Source organism: Staurois parvus, unplaced genomic scaffold (assembly GCF_062004578.1).
Source record: "Staurois parvus isolate SC_StPar_1 unplaced genomic scaffold, SC_StPar_1.0 ptg000183l, whole genome shotgun sequence".
In the NCBI taxonomy this organism is placed as follows: Eukaryota; Metazoa; Chordata; class Amphibia; order Anura; family Ranidae; genus Staurois; species Staurois parvus.
Window position 1 is genome coordinate 4,794,743 of NW_028317979.1, and position 22,426 is coordinate 4,817,168.

Below are 22,426 nucleotides of genomic sequence, written 5' to 3' on the forward strand. Positions count from 1 at the left end.
AAATCGGCAGTTTCTTAACTATCCACTAAATGCCAGTAGGATGTGGCCACTAGGTAGTCTATATTATGGAAAATGCAACTGAGCATGAGAGAAAATTAGAAACTGGAAAGGGAGAGCATAGTTGCCATCTTTATCTTCTACAGTATATTATGGAAAATGCAGTTGAGCATGAGCAAGAGTGACTAACCACAACGGGAGGGCATAGATACCATCTTTAGCTATAAACAGTGGATTTTTTCTCATCAGACGCCATTTTGACACGCCATGTGTTGACTCACTAAAACACTTTTTTATTATTTTTGGCAACCCTGACAAAACTGTTTCCTAGGAACAGAGTGTAACTTGGCAGAGGCTAGAACAGTTGGCATGCTGGGCTTTAGGGAGAATAGACAAACCCTTCAGTAGTCACTGTATGCATAGTTTGTTAGTGATGTTTTTAAAGTTATTATTAAATGGTTTTAAATGTACAGAGAGCACTATTGGTCCCAATTTGTTTTTCATGAGTGAATGCTTGCATTTGAAGGAGAGTGGAGAAAATATAGAATAGTCCCAGGAGCCATCTGGTACATAGCCAATGAGAGGGCAAAATTGCATTAGACCTTGATTAAACTTGGGGTCAAATACTGAGGTGAGCATATACTGTTCACGGGAGGTGATTGCATGCTGAGCATGTATGATCTTTAATGTGAAGACAATTGAATATGGGGGTTGCACTGGTGTTGGAGGCACTACAAGATTTATGGACTTTATTTTGGAGTTAATAATTGTTTGACCTTTTTAAAACATTTTTTGATTAATATCTGTGTTGTTTTTTAAAGTTGCGCTACATCATAATAAGCTGAAGGTATATTTGAGGGGTGGAGTAAAATCACCTAACAGTGCTGAAGCAGCAACTTTTGATTTAGTTATGCACATATTTTTATGTATGGGTGGCCGCACTGATTGACACTAATTATTGAGTAATGGGAAAAAGATCAGCTGCAGGGAAACCACAGAGAATATTGGTGTCTGGTCCTTAGCCCTCTGTTTGCCTTTTTAACCAAAGTTTCCAGAGTTCAGCTTCTCCTTAAATAAATGCTCTGCAAATCTTACTTTTTTGCAAAAAAAAATTATATATTTATATAAAATATACTTTAGAATATAACATGACTTGCCTGCATTTAGCACAATTACGTCCCTCAAAAAATCCATAGAATTTGTTGACAGAGCTAAAATTACTATCACTGAATTGCCATTTATAAGGATTTAATAATTAGATTTACTATTTGGATTTTCCTCCAATAGCTAAAAAAAGGTGAGGAATATGCAAACATCTCTTGCTTACTAAACACCATACAATATCTGGGTTATGACAAAAATATACAAATATGTAATTTTTAATTTTTAAAAGCTAGAAGTACATTACATGCAGGCATATCTCTCTTCAAACTCCCTGCTCCTCATTGGTTGGACCCTGATTTAAGACTAAGTATTTTCTTTTATCTGTCCCCACCAAACATTCTCTTGTCTGAGATGAAACAATCCCTAAGATACATAGAGTATACTCAAGCTATTGTCAAACAAAAGGCATAGGAATCTGGTTATGGCCATGGGGGGACATGTACAAATTCTAAAATGTTTTGGTTATTTTTGTTATTCACTGTAAAATCTCTTTCTCTGAGTTCATTGATGGATACAGATGCTTTTCTCTTTTAATTCTTGACAGATAGGGTTTTATAGCGCCAAATACAGGAGTAGAACACTAGGCAGAAAAACACACCTCAGTCCTTCCTATGGGCAGTCCTCTCTGGATAAACCCCCTGTTTGCTATAGGCAAGCCAGTTAATCACAAAACAGAGTTAGAAGTAAAATCTACAAAACAGGGGTGGGTGCTGTGTCAATGAGCTCAATGAAAGAGATTTCACACTGAGTAACAAATGTCCCAAAGCAGTGCCACAATGAAGGCTGGGCAAACAAAATAAACAGAACAGCCAGGCAACACACCAATTCTCAGAACAATCCCAAAGGGGCCCACAGGCACCAAAAACAGTGGCTTGCCAATTAGTGGAAAAACTAGCATCCAAAGATGATAGCACATCAACCTTGTAGAATTTAGGAAAAGTGCCCACAGATGACTAAATTATGCCCTTGCAACCTGAGACACAGATGTCTGATGTTTGAATGCCCAGGAAGAATTAATCGCCCCAACAGAACTTGCTGTTAACAGGGAAGAGAGGTCCTGCCCCTCAATGGTATATGACAGAACAATGGTTTGCCAAATCCAATGAGAGATAATGGCATAGAGGCCGTCATACCCTTCCTTGGACCATCCATGAGCTCAAAGAGTGAGTCAGACCTCCGGGCGTTGGCCGTCATGGATAAATACAGACCAACAGCGCAGACCACATCCAAGGAGTGCAAAACCACCTCCAAAGATGCGAAGGCCAAGGACACAAGGAAAGGAGAACAATGGACTTATTCTGATTAAATCCAACTCCACCATAGCAAGGAAAGAAGGGAACAGATGAAGAACCACCTAATTCATGGGTCAAATTCAATACGGAGGCATACAGGACAAGCTGCCAAAGCTGACAAACACCAAGCAGAAGTGACAGCGACCAGGAAGACAACTTCCTGAGAGACAGTAAGCAAGGGAATACAGTGCATATAAAAAGTATACACACCCCTTTTAAATTGTCAGGTTTTTGTGATGTAAAAAAAGAGACAAAGATAAATAATTTCATAACTTTTTCCACCTTTAACATGACCTATAAACTGTACAACTCAATTAAAAAACAAACTGAAATCTTTTAGGGGGGAGTAAACATAAAAAACTAAAATAATGTGGTTGCATAAGTGTGCACACCCTCTTATAACTGGGGATTTAGCTGTGTTCAGAATTAAGCAATAACCTTCAAAATCATGTTAATTAGGAGTCAGTACACACCTGCCATCATTTAAAGTGCCTCTGATTAACTTCAAATAAATTTCAGCTGTTCCAGTAGGTCTTTCCTGACATTTTCTTAGTTGCATCATACAGCAAAATCTATGGTCTGCAGACAGCTTCCAAAGCATCAGAGGGATCTCATTTTTAAAAGGTTATCAGTCAGGAGAAGGGTACAAAAGAATAGATATACCATGGAATACAGTGAAGACAGTCATCATCAAGTGGATAAAATATGGCGCAACAGTGACATTACCAAGAACTGGACGTCCCTCCAAAATTGATGAAAAAATGAGAAAAAAAGTGGTCTGGGAGGCTGCCAAGAGGCCTGCAGTAACATTAAAGAAGCTGCAGGAATATCTGGCAAGTACCAGCTGTCTGGTACATGTGACAACAATCTCCTGTATTTTTCATATGTCTGGGCTATGGGGTAAAGTGGCAAGACAGAAGCCTTTTCTTACAAAGAAAAACATCCAAGCCCAGCTAAATTTTGTTTTGCAAAAACACATCTGAAGTCTCCCAGAAGCATGTGGGAAAATGTGTTATGGTCTTATGAAACCAAGGTTGAACGTCTTGGCCATAATTCCAAAAGATATGTTTGGTGCAAAAACAACACTGCACATCACCAAAAGAACGCCATACCCACAGTGAAGCATGGTGGTGGCAGCATCATGCTTTGTGGCTGTTTTTCTTCAGCTGGAACTGAGGCCTTAGTCAAGGTAGAGGGAATTATGAACAGTTCCAAATACCAGTCAATATTGGCACAAAACCTTCAGGCTTCTGATAGAAAGCTGAACATGAAGAGGAACTTCATCTTTCAGCATGACAATGACCCAAAGCATACATCCAAATCAAAAAAGGAATGGCTTCACCAGAAGAAGATTAAAGTTTTGGAATGGCCCAGCCAGAACCCAGACCTGAATCTGATTGAAAATCTGTGGGGTGATCTGAAGAGGGCTGTGCACAGGAGATGCCCTCGCAATCTAACAGATGTGGAGTGTTTTTGCAAGGAAGAGTGGGCAAATATTGCCAAGTCAAGATGTGCCATGCCGATAGACTCATAGCCAAAAAGACTGAGTGCTGTAATAAAATCAAAAGGTGCTTCAACAAAGTATTAGTTTAAAGGTGTGCACAGTTATGCAAACATATTATTTTAGTTTTTTATTTTTACTTCCCTCCACCTAAAAGATTTCAGCTTGTTGTTCAACTGAATAGTACAGTTTATAGGTTACATTAAAGGTGGAAAAAGTTCTCAAATGATTTCTCTTTGTCTGATTTTTTTACATCAGAGAAACCTGACATTTTAACAGGGGTGTGTAGACTTTTTATATCCACTGCATCTAAAATTCTTTAAAGAGGAAGGTGTGGAGAACCAAAAAAGGCTGTGGCAAAAAGATTTTGAGCCCTTGTCATAATAGCCAGCCTACAGAGACAGACATAATGTCATGTTTTGCTGTGCAATGTAATTTGCAGATAGACTGCAGCCAAACCACTACACAAATAAGCAGAAACTCAGATCTTCACCAGGATCTGACCCTGTAAGAGGCCTGCCCACCGGACTAGGGTGCCAGCTCACCAAACAGCACTCCCTGCTGGGCCGCCCATGGTAGGGAGGCAGGGAAGAGCAAAAACCCCAGTGAACATGGTAGCTCAGAGAGCTTCAGACCGCCTATCCAGCCACGCCCACTGAAGTTCCACCATCATGGACAAGGGTACTGTAGTGCACAGAATATCATCCAGCTCACAACAGAGCACGTGTGGAAGCGACAGCAGGAAAGGGCAAATTGGCCACAGCTAAAATGGTGGGTACAAAATGCCAACCTAAATGGTGTGGGCTGGTAAGGGCCTGGTAAGGGTGAACCGCAGTACTCCAGCATCACAGCATTACATGCACATATAGTAACACCCCCTACATCCCCCTGGTGCTAGAGCCAAGGCCCCCTCCAAGCTCGTATATGCAACCCAACCCAGAAAGAGGGAAAATGAGGGCCCACTAACAGTAAAAAACCAAGGCAAGACCAGGGGGCTGTCTCCCTCACTGGCATAGCTATCAGACACATAAGAGCACAGTGTCTCCTTAGTAATTCCCAAGCATAAGTTTACCTTCAGCAGGTGTATTACAGCAGGAAGAGGGAAAGAGGGAAAGGGGTACAGAAGCCTAGGTCTGGGAAGGGATGGGACATCTACTTATCAATCCAGCACAGGTTCCCATGACAAATTCTCCTCTCCACCAAAGTAGAGGGCTGTCAGCCAGGGTAAAACTGGGACACAGACTGCAGGCACCCAGTCATACACAACCATGTGAGACATTTAATTTGTTGGCCACTCTGGTCCAAGATGGGCCTTAATACTGCCGACCCAAAGTGAAGCTAAAGGTCTGCAATTGCTCATTGGCCAGGCTGGGGTGAGCACTGGATCTAGATTATTCAGCCCTTTACCTGGCCCTATCAGTAAAGAATTAGATGAGAAGAGCAGCTGTATCCATCAATGAATGAAAGAGAAATAAAGAAAAAGAAACAGTATCTCCTTCCCACACACTGACAATATGAGCCCACCCTTTTACTGAAAGGGGGGATGGATTATCTACTCTTGCAAATGATTGTCTCTGGTGACCCAGCTGACGAGGAGCAAACGTCTATGCACTGCAATACCTTGCATTATGCCTTGCTGCTACCCATGCAGGTGAATCTGCACCTCATCCCTACTTGCTTTTCTATATAGAGTTGTTTTTATTTGTTAAAGTGGTTCAAAGGCTCAACATTTTTTTACCTTGATGTATTCTCTGCATTGAGGTAAACATGTCCCAGAAATTGTATCACCCTCCTTAAACTTACCTGCTTACAATTTCAATCCCACACTGTACTCCTCTGCAGCAGTTCTATCCTCTTTCTCTGCTGCCATTGGCTGCTGCTGCTGCTGCTGTCAATCACATCCAGTGAGCAGACAGTAGGGGGCAGGGCTGAGCAGCAATGTGTGTGTCAATAGATGCAGAAAGCCAGGCTGGGGACTGAGCCTGCAGGTATTCCCCCATAGGTACTGTCTTCCTATGGTGGCACACTGAGAAGAGGAGCAGCCTAGAGCACCAGAGAGCATATAAGTAGAACATATTTGTTATTAAAATAATAAATAAATAAATTATATATATATATATATATATATATATATATATATATATATATATATATATATACTGTAGACTTTACAAATGCTTTTACTCTCCTATAAAGCAGTCCTTGTACAACATCTCCCACTGTTTAAGGTAGTGCTTACTCCAACATCTCTACCCACCTCATGCTCTTTCCATTCTTAACATCCTTTCCATCCTATAACATTCCTATTTATACTTTAGAGATCATCAAGGGTTCATCAAAGTTCATGCAGGGATGGCAAATGGATTTGTTGTCTTCCTTCAAGGCACAAAAGGCAGCTTTACTTACCAAGACATTTTTTATTACCTGTAAAATATAGTTTTAAAGCTTACATTTACCTGGTCAATAAAAGTCCAATTGTACAGACTTCTGTAAACCTGCTTTCAAAATAAACATGCATCTACATGTATTCACAAAATCAATAATACAGTATCTCAAATAAACGTAGAAAGTACTTACAGAACAGCTCTTGTCAGAATTCCGTTTCCATTGTTTCTTAACTTGCTTCTTTACTGCTGTAGAATGTAAAGATGCATGCATAGCAGTCCTGGGATTTAACGCCAAGATATTCTACAAAAAATAAATAAATACATAATAAAGTATTGAAGTAGAGCTAACATTAAAGTTCCAACTTCAAATGAATCACAAGTAAACATCAGCAAAACCAAATCACATTATTTTTAGTGCATGCGTACTCCAGCTCTTGCCATGGAAAAAGGAGATCTCAAGCTTTCTTATGTCATTAAATACTGCATAAAGCTCTTTGTTTAGAATGAGAGGAACCTATCTGGTGGGCTTGAAATGAGATTAATAGGGCACTGGAAGAAATCAGAGTATGCATTTTTAATGAATATGACTTTCTTCATGTACATATAACATTTCAAATTATACATAATAATGGTTTTAAACACAAATACAAAAGTGAAGTCAAAACTTTATTTTTAGTTTTAGATGGAATGGAGAGGAATTAGAACATCTGTCAAGTTTGCATTGCTGTATGTGTCCAAAAAAGGAGATTTATTCTCTCTATTTGTTCTTGTGATTGTTATCACTGAAAGTGAAATTTTGAGTGGTCACCAGAACAGGAATAGAGGGAAAATCTTCCAATGAGACCATTAGTTCTGGTGACCCTGGTGGCTAACAGGGATCCTTTCAATTCCTATCGTGGCTAAGGGACATGAAGTCAGTGGAAATCTTCCCAGGGGGACAAAGATAGCAACAAACAAATATCTGTGCTTGATTAGCTGCAGTGGAGAGCAAGGGATACATCAGGGAACTAACAGACCCTCTGATGTTTCCATAAAGAAGACCTGTCACTTACTCATAATATCACGTAAGGGTCTTGTTACCCCCTTTGTTATAGCAATAAAATGAAATTTAAAAAAGTGTAAAAAATTGTAATGAAACAAAATTAAAAAGTAAATAAAATAAAATAATAAAAAATGCAAGTTTGGTCAACATGCACCTTACACCACACCTGGTGGACTTGCTCGGCTTCCATCACATTCTGGAGTGATACTAATAAGCCATTGACTCTGTTATCCACACCCTTTTTCTTCTGTCCTCATGTCTGGCCCTACTTGGAACAGGAATACCTGATGTGCCTGATGTACCATTGCAAGCATTTATCACACATGTCTTCATAGCAGTCTGACTGGCTATGGCAAGGAGATGGAAATCTACAAACCTAATACAACTCCAGGATATCCAAATCCTTAATGGTAATTTCCTAATGGAGCACTCATTTGCTAAAGCCCACCCATAACTCCCCAGATTTATGAGACACTAGCCCCCAGGCTTGAAAATAGCAGAAGTGCTTCCCTCAAGTGAAATACTCTATACCAGTAGTTTCTGGGACTCTCCTCATCCATATTTTCCAAAATCCACTACCTTGCCAAACATTTTATATGTGCAATTTCAAGAACATTTTTCCATACTCCTCTCCACATGATTCTCTAAAATTAAGAAAATAAAAGCCCTCCCCTACCCATATACATACAAATGCTAACATGTGTAGGACATTCACATGTATTGAAACATAAACTACCGTGAACATTGGAGTGAGAGCAATAATGCTAGGGTCGTAATTTATGGTTAACTCTAAACTGATAACCTGTAAAGACTTTTAAAGCATTGCCAATGGAGATATATTTGGTATCTATTTACCTAACACAATCCCTTCTTATTTTGCCAACAAATTGTGTTTTGTGTTTTTCTTGCACTAAAATTTATTTCAGTAAATTTTTACTGAAAGTATGCACTTTATAAACAGTTGTGCAAATAGACATGAACAATTGAAACTACCATAATTTTATTCTACAGAACATCTGCTTTCAGAAAATATATAATTGTTTGTGGGTTTAGAATAATATCTAGTAAAAAATGCTGATACTAACGTGTGCAAAAAATAAAAAAAATGCCTCAGTAGAAAAGGGATATTAACCACTTCCCCGCCACCCTATAGTAGAACTATTGCTACAGGGCAGCATGGTTGTGCAAAACCAGGGATATATACGTGATTTGCATTTACAGGTAAGGGGCAAGCACCACCCTACTCGTGCCACCATTGGTGACTACAGATGTCAATCAGTGGGTCCCGACCGCAGGTCGACTACACAGGTCTCTCTCCTGCCAGCGAGAACATGCTGATGTGTATTTCTCTGCACAGCAGAGAAATACACAGCAGCATTCTTCCCTAGTAAAACACACACAGCACATTATGTAAAACAGCACCCAGTTACCTCTTTGATCTCCCCAGATATTAACCCCTTCCTGCCCAGTGTCATTAATATAGTGTCAGTGCTTTTTATTAGCACTGATCACTGTATTAGTGTTAATGGGATGTCAGTTAGTCAGTTCCCAACCAATGTCAGAATGCCTGCCACAGTCCTGCAGTCCCACTATAAGTCACTGATCGCCGCCTTTTGTATATTAAAAAAATAAAAATTCCAGTATATATACAGCCATTTGTAGACGCTATAACTTTCATGTAAACCAATTCATTTACACGTATTGGGATTTTTTTAAGCAAAGACATGTAGCAGAATAAATTTTGGCCTAAATTTATGACAGAATTTGATTTTTTAAATTTTTTTACTGGATATGTTTAATAGCAAAAAGTCAAATATATTGGGGGGGTTCAAAATTGTCGGTCTTCTTTTGTTTATTGCTCAAAAAATAAAAACCACAGAGGTGATCAAATACCACCGAAAGAAAGCTCTATTTGTGGGAAAAACAGAACATAAATTACATTTATGTACAACGTTGCAGGACCATGCAATTGTCAGTTAAAATAACGCAGTGCCATATTACAAAAAATGGCCTGGTCAGGAAATCCCCTGGAAGGCAAGTGGTTAAAGGTTCCATTGTTTTTTTCTTTTTTTTATAACAAACATGGTATACTTACCTGCTCTGTGCACTGGTTTTGCAAAGAGCAACCTTGATCTTCTTCTCATGTCCCCTGCCAGGGCTACTGGCTTCTACCCCTTCACCACTGACCCAATAGCAAGCTGCTTGCTATGGGGACACTGGTGTGTCCTATCTCCTGAGCCCCACTCTATGTGTCCACAAGACACAGAGCCATGGCTTGGCCTCACTCCTCATTCTCTCCTCAGGAGAGAGAGACCTGGGTTAGCCAAAGCTTCCATGCACATCGCTAGATCGAGAGGGGGCTCAGGTGAATGTTTGGAGGCAGAAGCACACAGAAGGTTTTTTTACCTTCTGGAAAAACCTGACTTTGGTCTCTTAAAAAAAAAATACTTTGGTCTCTTTGATAATAGTTCTACTCCTGTATTTTCTAGGGATATACAGCATTTCATAATCAATCATATTCATGTGTTATTTATCTTGTTTATTTTAACACCTTTTGTATGATATACTTTTTGATATTAACAGTATGTTCATTATTTCCATATCTGTTATAGTTTTATCAATTTTGTACTATAGCAAGAATACCAATAAAAAGATTGAATGGTAAAAAAAAAAAAACCTGTAAAGAATTTTAAAATAAACCCAGAATCGAAAAAAAAAATTGAGATAAATTGTACACAATAGAACTACAGTGTGTAGTTTTTTTTACTCTGTAGTTTTTTTTATCTTGTATCAGGGTGTAGTGTTTTTCTTTCAGTTTTTATCTTTTTGTTTTGTGAAACATTATACATTACCACTGCTAGCATTATTCCTATCCAAGATTTAGGCTGGAAGCAAGTACTAGTTCATGGCATATTTACCATAAATTTCTGGTTTATATTGCAGATAAATACAGACTATGCAAATAATTATCTCAAGAAACAGAAAGCAATCATAACCTAGTGTCATTTCATATAAAATGCTTTTTTGTGTATATTTTTAGTCTAAGATTATAGAATACCACCACCATTATCAGAGGTAAAAATGTTTCACCAAGTGAGAAAGACATCATTAATTCTTTCACCAGACACAGACCAGAGTGCCATCTCTACTCGCTTGTAAATAGGCATTACTGACATTCTGTCTAAATTCCCCTCAAATTCCACCATGCAGACTGCTAAGGTGAAATTGACTTGGAAATAATTGTTAACATGTTGTTGTCTAATACAACCATATGAACAGCATGCCAATGCTGATCACATGGATTTATTGATATACAAAGCCTCACCAGTGACCATGCTACTGCTACTATATATATATATATATATATATATATATATATATATATATATATATACACACACACACAGTTAGGTCCATATATATTTGGACACAGGCACAATTTTTGTTTTTTTCAGGTATTTACCAAAACATATTCAAGCTATAGTTATATAATGGATATGGGCTGAAAGTGCACACTCTCAGGTTTAAGTTGAAGGTATGTACATCCAAATTGGAGGAAGGGTTTAAGAATTATAGCTCTTAAGAGTAGCCATCTCCCCTTTTTCAAGGGGCCAAAAGTAATTGGACAATTGAATCAAAGGTTGTTTCATGGCCATGTGTGGGCTCACCACGTGTAAGGAGAGTCTCTATAATGTCCACTGAGGCCCTGACTTTAGATAAGTGAATGGCACATAGACTGTTTTCTTACTAATAAACAGTAACAAGTGAAATAGATGTAAAAATAAGTCAAGTAGTGATAAGCCTAAAATACCTGGGTTCAGTTTGCAGGCAGCTTTGGGAAACATTACTAAGGTTCAGGTGCTCAATCCAAGTCCATCTGAAGTCAATAGGAACCGATTGTCTAACAGTATTGCCAATTTTCTAGGCTAATAAGCAAGGGATTTTCAAACTAATGGAATGGGGGCTGGGCACTGCCCTGTGGAGCATGAACCAAAGCTTCCTGCCCAGGCCAATTTTCAGCTTTTAGCGCTGTCACACTTTGAATGACTATTGCGCAGTCATGCAACACTGTACCCAAACAAAATTTGTATAATTTTTATGAGACAGATAGAGCTTTCTTTTGTTGGTATTTAATCGGCATTGGGTTTTTTTGCTAAACAAACAAAAAAAGACAGAATATTTTTTAAAAAAAGTTTCTTAGTTTCTGTTATAAAATATTGTAAATAAGTAAATTTTTCTCTTTCACTGATGTGCGCTGATGAGTAGAGATGAGCGAAGAAATGAAAAATTCGATTCGACTGATTCGGCGAATTCGTGGACAATATTCGATTCGAGTCGAATAAATTCGCTGTGAATTTAACTTAAAAAAGGGTGTTTCTAGGCTTCAGAGAGACTTAATATTAGTGCAGAACACTGTACCTTTAATTTAAATGCCCTTGGAGTCTGCTGGGGAAGAGAAATAATACTGTCTGTCAGTATGACATGCAGATGAGTGCCGTCGATCTTAGAATCACTGCACACTTCACTCCTTTGGCCAGTCACGGGGCCAAAACCAGTGTTTGGAGCCACAGTGTGGCGGTGGAGGCAGCAGCAATGGGAGGCCATACAGCAACCTATGACAAAATGGAAACCAGCAGGAGCGTGAGGAGACCTGAAAGTGGCACATGGCAGAGTGGGAGCAATGGGAGGCGGTACAGGGACCCAGGTCACACTGTGGGCCCAGCAGCAGCGTGACCAGGCGGTACGGGGGCCCATGGCCGATATGGGGCTTGGTGGCACCTATGGAAGGCCTGTAATCTGCCAGCGACCTATGACAAAATGGACAACCGCAGGAGTGTGAGGAGATTTCAAAGTGGCACATGGCAGAGTGGAAGCAATGGGAGGCCGTACAGGGACCCAGGTCACACTGTGGGCTCAGCAGCAGCGTGACCAGGAGGTACGGGGGCCCATGGTCGATATGGGGCCTGGCGGCACCTATGGAAGGCCGCTAATCTGCCAGCAACCTATGACAAAATGGACAACCGCAGGAGTGTGAGGAGATTTCAAAGAGGTACATGGCAGAGTGGAAGCAATGGGAGGCCGTACAGGGACCCAGGTCACACTGTGGGACCAGCATCAGCGTGAACAGGCGGTACGGGGGCCCATGGCCGATTTGACCTCATTCATCCCATAGTCCTGCCGACTCACGAATAGCGTGGCCTCCTCAAAGGGCCTGAGCAAGCGCAGGTGTCACACATGAGCTGACAATGGCTGACATCTAAGTTACACAGGGAGTACCTTTATCCGCTTTTAACATCAGGAAATCTGTGATGGCCTTTAGCTGTTCGTAAAGGCGGTCTAACATATGTAGGGTTGAATTACACCTTGTTGCAACGTCACAGCATGAGGAGTCGGTACGGGGGCCCATGGCAGATTACATGTCTGGCAGCAGCAATGGGAGGCCCGTAATCTGCCAGCACCCTATGTCAAAAAATTTAACACACCAGCAGTGTGAAGAGACCTGAAAGTGGCACATGGCAGCAGAGTGTGGCGATGGAGACAGCAGCAATGGGAGGCCGTACAGGGACCCATGAGAGACTCTGGACTTGGCAGCAGCATGAGGAGGCGGTATATAGGGGCCCATGGCAGATTAGGGGCCTGGCAGCAGCTATGTGAGGCCCGTAATCTGCCTGCACCCTATGTCAAAAAATTAAACACACCAGCAGTGTGAAGAGACCTGAAAGTGGCACATGGCAGCAGAGTGTGGCGATGGAGACAGCAGCAATGGGAGGCCGTACAGGGACCCATGAGAGACTCTAGACTTGGCAGCAGCATGAGGAGGCGGTATATAGGGGCCCATGGCAGATTAGGGGCCTGGCAGCAGCTATGTGAGGCCCGTAATCTGCCTGCACCCTATGTCAAAAAATTAAACACACCAGCAGTGTGAAGAGACCTGAAAGTGGCACATGGCAGCAGAGTGTGGCGATGGAGACAGCAGCAATGGGAGGCCGTACAGGGACCCATGAGAGACTCTGGACTTGGCAGCAGCATGAGGAGGCGGTATATAGGGGCCCATGGCAGATTAGGGGCCTGGCAGCAGCTATGTGAGGCCCGTAATCTGCCTGCACCCTATGTCAAAAAATTAAACACACCAGCAGTGTGAAGAGACCTGAAAGTGGCACATGGCAGAGTGTGGCGATGGAGACAGCAGCAATGGGAGGCCGTACAGGGACCCATGACAGACTCTAGACTTGGCAGCAGCATGAGGAGGCGGTATATAGGGGCCCATGGCAGATTAGGGGCCTGGCAGCAGCTATGTGAGGCCCGTAATCTGCCTGCACCCTATGTCAAAAAATTTAACACACCAGCAGTGTGAAGAGACCTGAAAGTGGCACATGGCAGCAGAGTGTGGCGATGGAGACAGCAGCAATGGGAGGCCGTACAGGGACCCATGAGAGACTCTGGACTTGGCAGCAGCATGAGGAGGCGGTATATAGGGGCCCATGGCAGATTAGGGGCCTGGCAGCAGCTATGTGAGGCCCGTAATCTGCCTGCACCCTATGTCAAAAAATTTAACACACCAGCAGTGTGAAGAGACCTGAAAGTGGCACATGGCAGCAGAGTGTGGCGATGGAGACAGCAGCAATGGGAGGCCATACAGGGACCCATGAGAGACTCTAGACTTGGCAGCAGCATGAGGAGGCGGTATATAGGGGCCCATGGCAGATTAGGGGCCTGGCAGCAGCTATGTGAGGCCCGTAATCTGCCTGCACCCTATGTCAAAAAATTTAACACACCAGCAGTGTGAAGAGACCTGAAAGTGGCACATGGCAGCAGAGTGTGGCGATGGAGACAGCAGCAATGGGAGGCCGTACAGGGACCCATGAGAGACTCTAGACTTGGCAGCAGCATGAGGAGGCGGTTTATAGGGGCCCATGGCAGATTAGGGGCCTGGCAGCAGCTATGTGAGGCCCGTAATCTGCCTGCACCCTATGTCAAAAAATTTAACACACCAGCAGTGTGAAGAGACCTGAAAGTGGCACATGGCAGCAGAGTGTGGCGATGGAGACAGCAGCAATGGGAGGCCGTACAGGGACCCATGAGAGACTCTGGACTTGGCAGCAGCATGAGGAGGCGGTATATAGGGGCCCATGGCAGATTAGGGGCCTGGCAGCAGCTATGTGAGGCCCGTAATCTGCCTGCACCCTATGTCAAAAAATTAAACACACCAGCAGTGTGAAGAGACCTGAAAGTGGCACATGGCAGCAGAGTGTGGCGATGGAGACAGCAGCAATGGGAGGCCGTACAGGGACCCATGAGAGACTCTGGACCTAGCAGCAGCATGAGGAGGCGGTATATAGGGGCCTATGGCAGATTAGGGGCCTGGCAGCAGCTATGTGAGGCCCGTAATCTGCCTGCACCCTATGTCAAAAAATTAAACACACCAGCAGTGTGAGGAGACCTGAAAGTGGCACATGTTTGAGGCATGATTCATGGCGGATTTAGTCAGTTGTGTCAGGAACTGGTGGTTTGAAATCCAGACTAATCCACGCCTGATTCATTTTCACAAACGTGAGTCTCTCCACACTTTGGGTGGACAGTCGTGTCCTCCGCGGAGTTACAATACCTCCTGCCGCACTAAACACGCGCTCCGATGCCACGCTACTGGCCGGGCATGACAGCCTTTCAAGGGCAAATTCAGCTAGTTGGGGCCAAAGGTCAAGTTTCGTTGCCCAGTAGTCAAGGGGATTGTCTACCTCGGTTGGCAGGGTGCTGTCCAAGTAGGCCCAAGCCTGTTGTTTGAGCTCCTGCTCCAGGTCCACCTGATGCTGCTGCTGCTGCTGCGGCTGGTTAGTAGTTTCCTCACTGCGCTGGTGAAGAAAGCTACTCATCATCGACTGCAGACTGAGGCAGCCACTGCTGGTGGAGCTGCCACTGCTCCTACCACCCCACCCCTCCCCTGCTGCCATGCCAGCGGAACGCGAGCGCACAGGGCCCACAGTGTCTGAGGATGGACGTTGGCGCACAAAGGCAGAGACCAACTGACTACATAGGTGGTTTTTATAGTACGTAATTTTGGCCTCCCTCTCAGCAGGTGTGAAAAAGGCCACCATTTTGGACCGGTAGCGAGGGTCCAACAAGGTGGACAGCCAAAAGTCATCCCTCTGTCTGATGGTTATTATTCGGCTGTCGCTACGCAAGCAACCGAGCATGCTATGGGCCATTTGTGCCAAGGAATGCGAGGGACTCCCTGCCTCCATCTCCACAGCATACTGCCACGGTGCGTCTGGGTCCTCTGTCTCCTCCTCCTCCTCCTCTACCAGATGCTCCTGCTCCTCCACTCCTGTCCGCTGAGTGGAAAAACCACCCATTTCACTCAATAATTCCTGAGCACAAATGTCCTCCTCTACCTCCTCCTCTTCTTCCTGTCCTGCCCCCACAGGGGTCATGTGGCGTTGAGATCTGTGCGCCACGTCTACCGCACCCTGACAAGCCATTGTTAACAGCATTTGTTCCAGGACGTGCAACAGAGGAATGACGTCGTTCATCCCATAGTCCTGCCGACTCACGAATAGCGTGGCCTCCTCAAAGGGCCTGAGCAAGCGGCAGGTGTCACGCATGAGCTGCCAATGGCTGACATCTAAGTTACACAGGGGAGTACCTTTATCCGCTTGTAACATCAGGAAATCGGTGATGGCCTTTCGCTGCTCGTAAAGGCGGTCTAACATGTGTAGGGTTGAATTCCACCTTGTTGCAACGTCGCAGATCAGGCGATGCTGTGGAATTCCGTTCTGCCGCTGCAGCTCAATGAGGGTGTTCTTTGCGGTGTAGGAATGGCTGAAATGCATGCACAGTTTACGTGACATTTTAAGGATGTCTTGCAGTGGGATGGTGGATTTTAGGAACCGCTTGACAACCAGATTGAACACGTGAGCCATGCATGGCGCATGGCACAACCTTCCTTGACGCAGAGCAGACACCATCTTCTTTCCGTTGTCAGTCAACATGGTTCCGATTTTTAGTTTGCGCGGAGACAGCCATCTGTCGATTTCTCTGTTCATTACACTCAGCAGTTCCTCCCCTGTGTGACTACGTTCGCCAAGGCATACCAGGTGCAGCACAGCGTGACACCGTTGCGCCCTGCACATGTGATATGCCGGTCGGGTAATGGGACTTGGCACGGGGGTGGCGGCTGAGGACACGGCGGAAAAAGAGGTGGTAGAGGCGGACATGCTTGCTGGACCAAGGACGTGCAAACGTGGAGGCAAAAGCGTCGTGACCTGTCCAAGTTGCTGGTGCGGCTGTGCCGGCACCACGTTCACCCAGTGGGCCGTAAATGACATGTACTGTCCCTGACCGTAGTTACAGCTCCACACGTCGGCGCTGCCGTGCACTTTGGCAGAGACCGACATGCTCAAAGACTGGCCCACCATCTCTTCTACATGTGAATGCAGGGCTGGCACTGCCTTTTGGGCAAAGAAATGACGGCTTGGCACTCTCCACCGCGGCGCGGCACAAGCCATCATTTCTCGGAAAGGTGCTGAGTCCACCAGTTGGAAAGGGAGGGACTGCAGCACCAGCAACTTGGACAGGAGGACGTTCAGCTTTTGCACCGTCGGGTGCGTGCTCGCAAACTGTTGTCTCTTGGATACGGATTCCAAGAAAGACTGTTGACGGAATCCGAGAAGAGGAGTAGCAGGAGAAGGAGCATCTGAACGAGCGGAAGATGCCAACGAGCGACAACTCCCCTCAGCAGAGGTGTTGGAGCCTTGACTGGCTGATAGAGGGCGATTGACGACGTCGGGTGACGGAGCAAGTAACGGAGCGGGTGATGGAGCGGGGGCTGGGGCAGGCAGAACCGCCGTATGTTTATCACGGTTTTCCCAGGCCACCGAATGGTGACGCTGCATATGCTGACGCAACGCTGTAGTCCCAACATGGGCCCCCTGGCCACGCTTGCATTTCTGGCCACATAGTCGACATACGGCTACGTTTACTTCCTCGGGCGGCTTGAGGAAAAATTGCCACACCACCGAGTAGGAAACTTTGCCCCCGCTACTCTTCACTGGCTGACTGCTACTTCCTCCGTGCGCACCGGCACCACTACTGGCCGTGGTGGTAGGCTGCAGTGGAGCTGGTGCTCTACTCCGTGGACGTTTGGCTCCACTGACACTGATGCGACCCTGCTGCTGTCTCCTGGGCAACCCACCGACTGTTTTGCTCGCTGCCAAGCTGCCACCCTCTTCTCCTGATGATGCGGAAGAAATTGCCTGATGACGACGAGGCTGCCAAGTGCGATCAACCTCCTCATCATCAAGTAGGGTCTCCGCCTCACTACTAGCCCCCTCGGCTGCGTCTGGGTCAGGAGACAGACCTGTCTCTAGACCGGCTACCGAGCCACTCTCCTCGCCAGTACTTGTTCGCTTGGCTGCTGAAAAGGCCGATGTCTCCCCCCGTTCCTGACCGCCCTCTGTTAGCTCTTCCTCACTGTACAGTGGGGCTGAGCCCACAGCATGCGATACTTCGCTTGGTGAGGGAACAGCAAAGGACAGGGGCAGGTAGAGGACACGTGATTTCAGTGGGCTTGCTCCCGGGCCATGCCAACTAACGGTTGTGTCTGACGTACCCACCGACCGTTGGCTGTAGGTGTCAGAGGTGACCTGGGAAGAGGAAGACGACCGAGCCAACCAATCAATGACGGCAGGGTTGTCGGTGGAGACACGACCGCTGGATGACACCGGGAGCACTGGCCTCTGGCTGCGAATACTGCTGCCTCGACCCCTTCCTCTGCTGCCACGTCTGCTCGCTCCTAAAACATTGCCTCCTCTGCCACTCCTCTGCATGTTGTCTGACATACTATTTAATTCAACGATTAGGTGTCCCTGAGTAACAATTCTCTGGCACTCAGTAACAATTCTGTCTGTCCCTGAGTATGAATTCTGTGGCCCTGAGTAACAATTCTGTGTCTGTGCGAGTAACAATTCTGTGTCTGTGTGAGTAACAATTCTGTGTCTGTGCAAGTAACAATTTTGTGTCTGTGCGAGTAACAATTCTCTGGCACTCAGTAACAATTCTGTCTGTCCCTGAGTAACAATTCTCTGGCACTCAGTAACAATTCTGTCTGTCCCTGAGTAACAATTCTCTGGCACTCAGTAACAATTCTGTCTGTCCCTGAGTATGAATTCTGTGGCCCTGAGTAACAATTCTGTGTCTGTGCGAGTAACAATTCTGTGTCTGTGCAAGTAACAATTTTGTGTCTGTGCGAGTAACAATTCTCTGGCACTCAGTAACAATTCTGTCTGTCCCTGAGTAACAATTCTCTGGCACTCAGTAACAATTCTGTCTGTCCCTGAGTATGAATTCTGTGGCCCTGAGTAACAATTCTGTGTCTGTGCGAGTAACAATTCTGTGTCTGTGCAAGTAACAATTTTGTGTCTGTGCGAGTAACAATTCTCTGGCACTCAGTAACAATTCTGTCTGTCCCTGAGTAACAATTCTCTGGCACTCAGTAACAATTCTGTCTGTCCCTGAGTAACAATTCTCTGGCACTCAGTAACAATTCTGTGTCTGTGCGAGTAACAATTCTGTGTCTGTGCAAGTAACAATTTTGTGTCTGTGCGAGTAACAATTCTCTGGCACTCAGTAACAATTCTGTCTGTCCCTGAGTAACAATTCTCTGGCACTCAGTAACAATTCTGTCTGTCCCTAAGTAACAATTCTCTGGCACTCAGTAACAATTCTGTCTGTCCCTGAGTATGAATTCTGTGGCCCTGAGTAACAATTATGTGTCTGTGCGAGTAACAATTCTGTGTCTGTGCAAGTAACAATTTTGTGTCTGTGCGAGTAACAATTCTCTGGCACTCAGTAACAATTCTGTCTGTCCCTGAGTAACAATTCTCTGGCACTCAGTAACAATTCTGTCTGTCCCTGAGTAACAATTCTCTGGCACTCAGTAACAATTCTGTCTGTCCCTGAGTATGAATTCTGTGGCCCTGAGTAACAATTCTGTGTCTGTGCGAGTAACAATTCTGTGTCTGTGCAAGTAACAATTTTGTGTCTGTGCGAGTAACAATTCTCTGGCACTCAGTAACAATTCTGTCTGTCCCTGAGTAACAATTCTCTGGCACTCAGTAACAATTCTGTCTGTCCCTGAGTAACAATTCTCTGGCACTCAGTAACAATTCTGTCTGTCCCTGAGTATGAATTCTGTGGCCCTGAGTAACAATTCTGTGTCTGTGCGAGTAACAATTCTGTGTCTGTGCAAGTAACAATTTTGTGTCTGTGCGAGTAACAATTCTCTGGCACTCAGTAACAATTCTGTCTGTCCCTGAGTAACAATTCTCTGGCACTCAGTAACAATTCTGTCTGTCCCTGAGTAACAATTCTCTGGCACTCAGTAACAATTCTGTCTGTCCCTGAGTAACAATTCTCTGGCACTCAGTAACAATTCTGTCTGTCCCTGAGTATGAATTCTGTGGCCCTGAGTAACAATTCTGTCTGTGCGAGTAACAATTCTGTGTCTGTGCAAGTAACAATTTTGTGTCTGTGCGAGTAACAATTCTCTGGCACTCAGTAACAATTCTGTCTGTCCCTGAGTAACAATTCTCTGGCACTCAGTAACAATTCTGTCTGTCCCTGAGTAACAATTCTCTGGCACTCAGTAACAATTCTGTCTGTCCCTGAGTAACAATTCTCTGGCACTCAGTAACAATTCTGTCTGTCCCTGAGTAAAAATTCTGTGGCCCTAATAACGTTTCTGTGGCCCTAAGTAACAATTCTCTGGCACTGAGTGAAAATTCTGTCTGTCCCTGAGTATGAATTCTGTGGCCCTAACTAGCGTTTCTTTGTCCCTAAATAACGATTCTGTGGCCCTCATTAACAAGTCTGTGTCCCTGAGTAATGGTTCTCTGTCCCTAAGTAACTTCTCTCTGTCCCCAATTCTCGTTTCTGTGGCCCTAACTCTGTCCCTGTCCCTAGTACAGAGCGGTCTGCCTCTGTTCAATGACTGCAGGCAAATGAAGATTTCCAAAATGGCCGCTATATATACCTCGACCATTACACAGTGCTGGCTGGCTGGCTGCTGATTGGCTGATGCGATCACATGTCGTTGAGGAATGCATTATGGGGCAGCGCGCCTTGTCTGCGCGCCTTCCCCGACATCCCCGCTCCGTCGCCGCACGTCAGCCGCCATTTTCGGAAAAATTTCGATTCGCGCGTCCGAATTAGGCTGTTTTTCGGATTCGGCACGAATCGAAATTTTTCCGATATTCGACTCGAATTCCACTTCGGATACTTCGATTCGCTCATCTCTACTGATGAGCCTACACTGATAGGGGGCACTTACAGGTGGCACTGATAGGTGGCACTGATGAGGAGATACTGATGAGGAGGTACTGATGGGAACTGAAAGGCTTCACTGATGGGCACTGAAAGGCAGCACTGATATGTAGCACTGGTGGGCACTGATATGTGGCACTGATAGGCGGCACTGACTGGCACTGATAGGCAGCACTGACTGGCACTGATAGGTTGCACTGATGTGTACTGATAGACTGCATTGATGAGGAGGCACTGATACATGGCACTGATGGGCATTTACAGGTATCACTGATGGGCACTGAAAGGCACCACTGATGGGCACTGACAGGAGGCAATGATGGGCCCTGGAAGGCAGCATGATGGGCACTGATGGGGATGCACTGATAATCAATGCCCTGATTATCAGTGTAGATGTCGCCTCTGAGGATTGCTGCTTATCGGCTCTCCTCTCTTCACGTGCTGTCAGAGTGAGGAGAGGACTTCCAATAACCGTCATTTTCTTATCATGTGATTAGCTGTGATTGGACAAATTAAGTAATTGACCAAATATGGACATGTCCAAATATGGTCAGTGATGTCACCCAGGCGATCACGCCCCATTGTATACATTTTACGGCTGGGACTGGGATTCAGTTTTTTTTCTTTTCAGGGTCAATGACAATTGATGTGGATCTACATTGATGATGGATGTATAATCGTGGGATATATATATATATATATATCTTTTTTTTTTCATAAAGGAATCATCAAACTGTGTATGTCTGTTTACACATTACATATTGTTTGTGAATGAGCTGGAGTACTATGTAATCAGTTACTCTTTCACATGGGGATACAGCATTTGGAGCCCCCTTGTTAATAAAGGGAGCATCTAGATTCAAATAAGCCCCATGACCACAGACTCCGCACAACCACCAGACCAAGGTTTCAGGGAAGAGGTCCCTGCCCCATGAATTTGAGAATAAGGTACTTTGACAGGAAGAAGGAAGCTGTCCTATATATCAGTGGGATAAAAACCTGCCACTATGTACAGTGCGGGAACACCATTTTGTGGGATCCGACGGTGGTGAGAGTATGACACACGCATCTTACATTACTGGATCATAACAAGCATTTTTTCTAGTATAGTTTGTGAGTGGCTTTTTACTTATGTAATAAAGTAGAGAATATTGGTTACTGTAGCATTGGAGTTTATCTCTTATTTTTACATGACCATGATATCTGGTGGAGAGGAGTAAGAAGATTTATAAAGTCTATGAAGTTTACATGGTGATACCACAATTGGAGATTTTACAAGCAATACATGCCGACCATGAGAGTGGAAGGCATGTGGGTTTGGTGAGTGCATACCTAAAAGGGAAGGCGGTTTCATGAGCACGTGGTGATTTTGGTTTGGGAATATTGAAAAAATAAGAAGATCACAACACTGAAAGTGATATCTACATGTTATGATGGACTTTATTTTCATATTAGTTGATTGATTTACATCATGATTGTTTAATTTAATTTTATTATATTTTATTAATGGAGAATGTGTTTCATTCATAAGTTGGTCACAGTGCCACTGGATTATTTATGTTCACTTATGTATAGTTATTTCATTTAAGGTGGCAGCAGTGGTCATTATTTGTTCATTATTACTTTAATGCGATTATTTAGAATTTCATTTGAGTACACATTCAGCACAAGGGTTTTTTGGTTATGTACAGTGTTTGGCTTATGCTGAAACACCAGAACAAGCAAA

At 44.2% G+C, this 22,426-nt stretch overlaps 1 protein-coding gene and 1 long non-coding RNA gene across 2 annotated transcripts in view; one reads left to right on the plus strand and one right to left on the minus strand.

Moving 5' to 3' along the window:
- Nucleotides 1–22,426, minus strand: part of DPYD (dihydropyrimidine dehydrogenase) — a 1,720,296-nt gene that overhangs the window by 1,552,091 nt on the left and 145,779 nt on the right. The window contains exon 2 of the mRNA XM_089677280.1: nt 6,532–6,642. Within this exon, the coding sequence (XP_089533406.1) occupies nt 6,532–6,642 (111 nt within the window). The remainder of the gene's footprint in view (nt 1–6,531; nt 6,643–22,426) is intronic.
- LOC149462189 (uncharacterized) overlaps nt 1–22,426 on the plus strand; it is a 352,283-nt gene that overhangs the window by 145,771 nt on the left and 184,086 nt on the right. The gene's annotated exons all lie outside the window — the stretch shown is intronic.